The following is a 9,145-nucleotide window of genomic DNA, read 5'->3' as shown; positions in this document are numbered from 1 at the left end:
GTACGGATAAGTACCAAATTGCCCAAGCTAGCATATAGCGGGGGATGGATGAGTGGTCAAGATGGATGATGAAGATGAGCGTGAAGTTGCTCACAAAGAACCTTTGAGAACTGACTCACAAACAACAACGAGACTTGTTGGCCCTCTGTGCTGCTTAGTTCTTGTCATTGTGACGCAAACTAGAATCATCTGGGACAGAGAGAGCCTCAGCTGAGGAACTGCCTCCATCAGGTTGGGCTGTGTGCATATCTATGGGGCATGTCTGTAATTAACGATGGATGTGGGAGGGCCCTTCACACTGTAGGCAGTGCTATCTTGAGTAGGTGGTCCTTATAGAAGAAGGCAAACTGAGCAAACCAATAAACTGCCTTCTCCCATTGTTTCTGCCTCAAGCTCCTGCTGTGGCTTGCCTCCATGATGTTCTGTCATGTCTAAGATGAAACAATACCAAATTGCTTTTCAGCAGGGTGTTTTATCACAGCAGTAGAGAAATAAACAAGGACAACCTCTGAAGGGGTCACTTAGAGGGATTCGAAGTTAGAAAAAGGTCCTGGCTAACAAAAAGCCACTTTGGGGGGTGGGGTGGGGCTGAAGAGATGGCTCAGTGCATAAAAGAACTATATTGCTCTTGGAGAGGACCTGAGTTCGATTTCCAGCTCCCACAATCACCTATAGCTCCAGCTCAGTGAGGATTTGAGGCCTCCAAGGTCTCCTGCACTTGTGACAGCATGCTCAAATACATGTCATTAAAACATTTTTTAAAGGTGCCTCTTTATTTTTAATTTTGTCCTCAACACAGGAACAATGGATCACTCCATGAGACTAGGAAGCAGAACACGGGAAAGAATAAAAGAAGTGTAGTCTATGTTCTATGTGTATAGCTTGTGGGATTTGCTGCTGGCAGAATATTTCAGGCAAGGATTTTAAGTGAAAATAATAGTGAAATCGAGTTAGTGACTTGTAAGTAACCTTGTGCATTTGAAATTCATCTCTGTATAATCTCTGTATAAAAATATACATCTCAGCTCATTTTATTAATATATATATATTATATATATATATTGGACAAGTGGATTGCTGCATTTATAATAATGTTGCAAATATTCTATTCTCTAAGGGAATAATACTTTGTTGAAAGACTGTATTCTGAGCCGGCATCAGCTTCAAATGTGTGCCCACATTGATTTGTCCTGAAGCTGTGACTTAAGCAGCACATTACAGATGGTTGCAGGAGTGGCAGCTCCTTTAGGCCACAAGGATTCTATTAAGTGCCTTCGAAGAGGTCACCTAATCTATTGAAGGGGCCCCCGAACGATGGAAGGCTCTTCCACACACACGCATCTCCTCTACCCTCTACGTCTCAACAACAGGGTCAACGATCTAGGAATATTATTTCAGCTGCCTGGGAAAGGTAGGTAAAAGTTCTGGGCAGAGGGCAGGCAATTATCTCCTTGCTTTGTGTTAGGAAGCATTTTCACCCAGCTGATAAATTACTTCCAGCTGTTGGCACCAATTTTCTCCTCATCATGGCAGGAGCGAGAGACCCTGGTAAATGCTGAGGAGCAGTGTGAGTCGCTGATTAAATCCAAGATGCAGCTGGAGGCCAGAGGCAAGGCGCTGTCTGGGCGGGAGGAGGAAGAAGAGGAGATAAATTCTGAGCTGACTGCCAGGGGGCGGAAACTGGAAGATGAATGTTCTGAGTTGAAAAAGGAAATCAATGACCTGGAAACAATCTTGGTGAAGTCAGAGGAGAAGTGTGCAGCGGAGCACGAGGTACTTTTTCTGTGGTGTTAGGGAAGTGTAGCTGCCTGAATTCTTCCCTCAAACCAGGCGTGGCTATCAGAAGGACTGTTTAAGTTAATTAATACGGTGGCCTGCAATTTTACAGCGACAGGAGCCAGGACCCGAATAAAGTAAAGGGCCTGGTGAGCTGTATCGTCCCTAGTCCCTGCTCCGAGTTTCCATTTGAATATCTGGAACCCCATTTAATCTGCCAAATGAGCTAATACTGCATCTGAAACCCAGCACAGCAAAACAGTTTCACTACACCTGTCAACATCCATTTTGGACCAAGAATGAACATAATGCCCTTGCTAAAAGGTGATCTGAGATGTGTCTGAACCTGCAGCTTAAATAATGACTCTAGGTTTAGTCTACCTTACTTAATTCCAGTTGAGACAGTGGTTCTGAACCTTCCTAATACTGCGGCCCTTTAATACAGTTCCTCAGGTTGTGGTGACCCCCAAGCCTAAAATTATTTCGCTGCTGCTTTATAACTGTAATTTGGCTACTGTTAGGAATCATAATGTAAATATCTGATATGCAGGTTATCTGATAGGTGACCCCCAGAGGGGTCATGACCCACAAATTGAGAACCACTGAGTTAAGGATATATATATATATATATATATATATATATATATATATATATAGTTGAGCTGTGGTTTTAATGTGTGCATCTACATGGGGATTGACTTTAGTGAGGAGTCTGCATGAAGCATTTGATAAGCAGTTAATCTCCAAGATGGACATTAATTTGGCAGATGATTAAACAGCAGGGTTTTGTGTGGCTCCCCAAGGGGACAGCCAGCCAGCTGCCACCTTCGAATGTGCTGTCCATTGAACCCATCTTTTACTGCCATGCTTTGGGGACACTGAGGCACAGTATGGTCAGCACATTTCCCCTGGGTACCCAAAGGAAAGTGAAGTTACCTTTAGTGATACGGTTACCATCCTGAGAGTAGTCCACACACTGAGTTTTGTTGACCACAATAGTCCATCTCCTCACCATGGCAGATAATGGCTCCTTATTTTATGTATAAGAAAACTTATTTTATTATAAGAAATAAAACTTACTTTATGATAACTTATTTTAGTGTAAGAAAAACAAATTTAGAGCTTGGAAAAACTATGCCATGAGCTTGGCTAAACAGCTATCGATGACATTAGATGACTCATGAGTATGTTGGACTATAAAAGAGAGACGTCCTTGGGGTTATGCCCACCTTCCCATTGGTGGGTCTAATGAGGCTACCTTTGTTGTCTTCCTGCAGGTCAGGATCCTGACAGAGGAAGTGCACTCTCTAAATGAGGCGGTCAGCAAACTTCGCAGAGCAGGGCAGGTCATGCAGGAGGCCCAGCCGCAGACCCAGGAGCATCTGCACACAGAGGAGGAGAAACTCAGCATCTTGAGCAAAGCAAGCCTGAAGCAGGGCCAGCAAGTTGATATGTGAGCAGCAACAGGCTGACTGATTGGCAATCTGTCTTCATATGTACACAGCTCACAATATTTTCTTCTTTATTATGGCATAATATGTATACATCTCTATGGGTGACAAGTACATTATTGTAATTCAATCCATATCATACTATGTCATGTTCAAAAGAAGGTAACAATGTCCAACTCTTCATACCTATGTCATTTGTATGTACTGAGAGTGTTGAGTTTTGCACTTACGGTAAGAATTCTTACTCTGTGTTGTGGTGCCCTTGGTTGAACATCTTTCCCTCCTCATGCTTCCCTTGGCCTTTCCCAGGCTGTAGCAACCACTCTTCCATGTCCTTCTATGAGACTGGCCCACTAGTTTCACCAGTGCTTGAGAACATGTGCTGTTGGCTTTTCCAGTTCTGGCTTATTTCTATCAATATAATGATATCCAGTTCCATTTATCTGGTTATAACAGGTTTCCTTCTTTTTATAGATAAATACTATTCCTCCCTTTATGTATACTGACCTGTCTTTATCTTCTCATCTACTGTGAACATCTGTATTGGTTACATATTTCAGCAATTGGGAATAGTGCTGCAGTAACATGGGAAGGTAACTTTAGGGAATAATGATTTTGTGTCCTTTGGATATAGATACCCAGTAGTGGAATTGTTTCATTTTATTATATATAATATATATGTATCAGAATTTTTGCAATATATATATATATATACATACATAAGTTGTGTATAATATATATACATAAGTTGTGTAATATATATATATATATATATATATATATATATATATATATATATCTTTTTTCTTTTTTTCAGAATGCCCATTCTGACTTCCATCATGACAATATAAATTTCCATTCCTGCTAATAGTGTATAATAAAAAGTTTCCCTTTGTCCGCATCCTTGCTGGCATTTGTTACTTTTGTCTTTATAATGATATTCACTCTCACTGGGATGAGATGATATCTCATTATCTTTTTGATTTGCATTTTCATGGTGATTAGTAATATGGAGCATTTCATCATATTCTTGTCGGCCATTTGTGTGTCTTTTCAGAAATGTCTATTTAGTTTAATTGTACTTTCACATGCAGGCTCAGCCTTTTTAGGGTCTTTTGTGTTCTGGATATACTGTAGGTTTTGTCTTAATTCTCTTATTTCCCTTTCTACGCAGGACTTCTCAGTTTCATGAAAGCCCACTTTGTTAATTTTTGACTTTTGTTCCCTGAGTTTGGAGGTCCAATCTAAAACAAAGATCATTTCCTACACATTATCTTGAAATGTTTTGTTTTAGGTTTTGAGAGATTTTGAGTGGATTTTTTTTTTTTGTATCAGAATGGAAGGGATCAAGTGTCACTTCTGAATGTGTCTAACCAGTTTTTATGGCATTACTTACTAAAGAGATGAGCCTTTCTCTGCTACATGTTCTAAAGTGCCTTTGTCAAAAGTCACTTGACAATGTGAACGTGGGTAATTTCTGGGTTTTCCCTTGTGTTCCATGGGTTTCTGGTGTGTGTATATGCCAACAGTATCTTCTTTGGGTTATTGTAGGTTTGTGTTATGTTCCCATGTGAAGGTTAAGACTGCTTTTATATTTCTGGTAAGAAAACCATTAGCATTTTGATGGGAATTGAACCACATAGATAGATCTTTCTGGTTAGTATGGTCATTTTGACAGTTTTAATTCTTATGTCCCATGAACATGAAATATTTTTTTCCAACTGTCTGTGTTCCCTCTCACAAGTGTTTTGTAAATTTCTTAGGGATGTGTTCATGTTTTTATGAGTATGTGTAGGTGTGTACATGTGTGCTTGCATGTAGTGGTCAGAAACAACCTCAAAGGTTGCTCCTGAGGAAGTCCAATGTGACCTTTTTTTTTTCCCTGTAATCGAGGTAAGATCTCTCGCTAGTCTGAAATTCATCAACTAGTCTAGTCTGCCTGTCCAGCAAGTCATGGAAATCTGCTTGTCTCTGCCTCACCAGTGCTGGGGGTACAAGTGTGTGCCACCACACCTGCCTTTTTTTTTTTTTAACCTGGGTTCTGAGGATTAAACTCAAATCCTCCTGTTTGCACACAAACACTTGAAGCCCTGAGCTACCAGCACTTTTATCTCACAAATTTCTCAGTGGAGTTATTTGACCTCTTTGTCTAAATTTATACCTAAATGTTTATTTTCTTTTATTTAGCTATTGTAATTAGTATTGTTTTAAGATTTTTTCCCCTTGGGATATTAATTTTTTATGTTTTTATAGACCTTTGTACATTAATTTTATATCCTGTGATTTTTTTTAATGAATTAATTTATAGCTTCTACCATCTTACTGATGATATTTAGGTTTTTACTCCATGTAAAATGAAGTAAATTTTCCATTTTAGATTCCTTTTACCTATTTCTCATGTCTAGTTGTTCTTGCTAAGACATACAGCACCATTCCAAATAAAAGTAATGAAAGTGGAGATCCTTACCTTCCATCTGATCCACGAAGGCACACTGTCTGCTTTCCCTTAGTCAGTATAGCTCTGTGAGTTTCTCACAAAGAAGGAAAATGTTGAACTATGTATCCTTTGATACTTATTTTTATCATAAATGGATGCTAGGTCTTATTGATTTTCAAGTTTGGTTTAGTGTTATTTTCATATATTCATAATGATCATACAGTTTTGGACCTCGATTCTGTTCATGTGTGTTATGGTTTTCGTTGATTTGATTATGTTGAATCATCCCTGAATCTCTGGAATGGATCTCACTCAGCTGTAGTGTATAATCCTGATGGGTTACTGAATGCCAGTGTTCCATTGAAATTTTCCCATCTACATTCATAGAGAGTATAAATCAATGACTTTCTTTCTTTCTTTCCTTCTTTCTTTTTTATAGTATCTGTGTGTGGTTTGGTATTCAGGTAATGCTAATCAAAAGGAGTTTCACTGGTTTCTTTTCAATTTCATTTTTGGAATTGTTTAAGAATTAGAATTATTCCTTTAAAATGTTTTAAGGAATTCATCAGTAAAGCATTGTGTAATGGGGTATTTTTTAAAGGCAGAATATCTTAAAATATTATTGGAGCATCATAGCAATTTTCTCTTCTATTTTGTATTTCTGTGGTATTAGTTACAATTCCTCATTCTTTGTCTTTTCTATTTTTTTCTTAGTCCAACCAAATATTTGTCAACTTTTTGGATCATTTCAAAACAGCAAGTTTTTGTTAATATTGATCTCTTACATAATTTTTTGGTACTGATTTTGTGTCTCACTGACTTTTACTGTGCTTTCCTTCTACTGTCTTGGGGATTGGTTCATTTTCACTTTATTAAGGTGTTGAGGTACGTGGTTTAGGATGTTTATTTAGTACCTTTCTGTATTGAAGGTGTGCATTTATTGCTATAAATTTCCTTCTTACAAGATGCCTTAATGATGTCCCACAGATATATCATGTTGTTATTTATAATTATTTCTATATGTTTTTAAATATAATTTTTAATTTTTTAATTAGCTACCTATTAATAATTTAGGAGCATGTTATTCCGTTCTCGTGTGTTTGTATATTTTCTGTTCTTGTTGATATATTATTTTATTTTTTGAGGATCTAAGAAGATATATGACACGACACTAATTGCAAAAATAACTTACTGAGAGGCAGGAGTGGCTGCCACTGGCCTTTCTATGTTCATGCAACCACATAAGACTGGAATTGGCAGTGCATGAGGGAGGTACCAATACCTCCTGGGCATGCAGAGTATAAGAACCTTGAGGTGAAGACAAACTTGAGTGGACTATGGAAATGGACCAGGACTGTGTTCACCATAAACAGAGACAATGAAGAGCTGACCTGTCAGTAGAGACTCCTGGAGGAAGTACATACAGTTCTGGAGTCTCAAGCTGAGATTCCTATGGCGCTTCGGGGTACTTCCGGGTAACCAGCCTAAAGAGCTGTGCCCACTATTGCCTAACAAGCAACAACGTAGGAAAATAGGGAGAGTACTTGCAGCGTTTTGAAAGAAAATGGCCCCCTAAGGGCGTGGCACTATTAGGAGATGTGCCCTTGTTAGAGCAGGCGTGGTCTTGTTGTAAGAAGTGTGTCACTGTGGTAGCAGGCTTTGAGGTCTCTCTTCTCAAGCCTCACTCAGTGTGACAGTCAGTCGACTTCCTGCTGCCTTCTGGTCAAGCAGTAGCCAGCACCACATCTGCCTGCACCTTGTCATGCTCCCTGTCATGATGATAATGGACTGAACCTCTGAAACTGGAAGTGAGCCTCCCCACCCCCCACATTAAATGTTTTCTTTATAAGACTTGCTGTGGTCATGGTGTCTCTTCATAGCAATAACAACCCTACTAAGTCAGTCTTGAACCCGGCACACTCTGACCGACACAAGCAAGAACTAGAGGAAACCACTAAAAGAAACAGGGATGCAGGGATCTCAGCTGGAGACCACCCAGCCGCAAAGGTAAAAACAGCCTGGGTACACTTTTGAGGGCCACCTGCTCCCAACCCCACCCTTAGTGCCTCAGATTCAGAAAGCTCTGCACTGAAAGTGTGATTAGTGGCAGCACACCAGAGAGAAGTTTTAACTTGCAGGTTGGGGGATGGGAGTCTGCATACTGGAAACCTCCGATAAAAATCCAGGTCCTAAACAGAAATACCTCTCAGGAAGGACAGAGCATCATAGCTTATTTTAGCTACTGAGACTGAGAGTCTCACCAGATCTACAGAGCCAGCTGCAAGAAACAAAGGGGTAGGTGTGGGAGTGGGGGTGTCTATTCATCATGACTAGGAAGAAAGGTTGTTGTTTGATTTATTTACTTTCAATAGCACTTATACTTTCGTATTTTAGTTGTTGGCTTTTGGTTTAGCTTGTACATTTCCTGAATGGTCTTTATGGCTATCCTTTATTTTTCTGCCTTTATTCTCTATAGAATATTTTCTCATATGTCAAAGCCATATATTTCTCTCTTTCAACATAAAGGAAACAGAGAAATATCCCCATGCTGCCACCCTCAGCAGCCTGGGGGATTCCCTTAAACTTTCAGGGAATCTCAGCTCAGGCCGACATGGAACTTTGGCTTTGCCCCAGAGAGGCTGGTTGATCTATTTGGCACTGCTGGAATGGGAACTGGTTTGAAAGGCCACGCTGTCTCCAGCCACATGCTGGCATTTGTTTGTTATTTATATGGAAGTAACAAGTGATGTTCTACTACACCACTGAAAATATACTCCTAAGCTTCCAAGTGGCATTGCCTGTTCTGCCTCCACACATCCCCCCCTGCACACATATGCACACAAGCATGCACACTCATTCATCCCCCTGCACATATATGCACACAAGCATGTACACTCATTCATCAGCCTGCACATATGCACACAAGCATGCACACTCATTCATCCCCTCCGCACATATGCACACAAGTGTGCACACTCATTCATCCTCCCCCCACACATATGCACACAAGCATGCATACTCATTCACCCCCCCCCCACACACACACACATACTTATTGTATTACTACACTTGGCTGCTATAGAAAGCTGGAGTAGACTTGGCAATTCCTGAAAACAGAAATATGTACTCCAGTTCTGGAGGCTGAGATTCCTAGATCAAGGCATGAGTATGTGTGATTTCTGATGAAAGCCCATGTCCTCTTTCATACATTGCCGTCTTCCTGCTGCATCTTCACACAGTGGAAGGAGTGGGGTCTTACGCATGAGTCTCTTTCTGTTTGACTTGTTCACTAACAAAGGTCTGGCCTTCTAATACCTTAATGTATGCCAATATATGAATTTTGAGAGATACAATCACTGTGATTTATCTGATTTCAGGTTTTTACATATATCTTTCAGAAATTTCCCAGTCCTATCAATTTGAATTTTATGTCTTTCCTGCCAACATTTTCTAGATTATTTATTTATTTACTGAAAAGCAA

The 9,145-nt window shown here is 39.8% G+C and overlaps 1 protein-coding gene across 1 annotated transcript; it reads left to right on the top strand.

Moving 5' to 3' along the window:
• Positions 1-1,122: 1,122 nt before the first annotated feature.
• Positions 1,123-3,868, top strand: LOC119088862 (myosin-15-like). The gene is made up of 3 exons (XM_037210015.1): positions 1,123-1,411; positions 1,534-1,773; positions 3,054-3,868. The coding sequence occupies exons 2-3, from the start codon at positions 1,591-1,593 to the stop codon at positions 3,231-3,233; spliced, it is 363 nt and encodes a 120-aa protein (XP_037065910.1). The 5' UTR covers positions 1,123-1,411; positions 1,534-1,590; the 3' UTR covers positions 3,234-3,868.
• The last annotated feature ends 5,277 nt before the right edge of the window (positions 3,869-9,145 follow it).

Source organism: Peromyscus leucopus, chromosome 12, assembly GCF_004664715.2.
Source record: "Peromyscus leucopus breed LL Stock chromosome 12, UCI_PerLeu_2.1, whole genome shotgun sequence".
Classification (NCBI taxonomy): Eukaryota; Metazoa; Chordata; class Mammalia; order Rodentia; family Cricetidae; genus Peromyscus; species Peromyscus leucopus.
This window is presented reverse-complemented; position numbering and strand designations above follow the sequence as displayed.

Excerpts from the sequence above, each read along its gene's own strand:
- LOC119088862 (XM_037210015.1), top strand. The coding sequence starts at position 1,591 with ATGCAGCTGGAGGCCAGAGGCAAGGCGCTGTCTGGGCGGGAGGAGGAA. Across the intron at positions 1,774-3,053 it reads AGTGTGCAGCGGAGCACGAG|GTCAGGATCCTGACAGAGGA; the intron begins GTACTTTTTCTG and ends GTCTTCCTGCAG.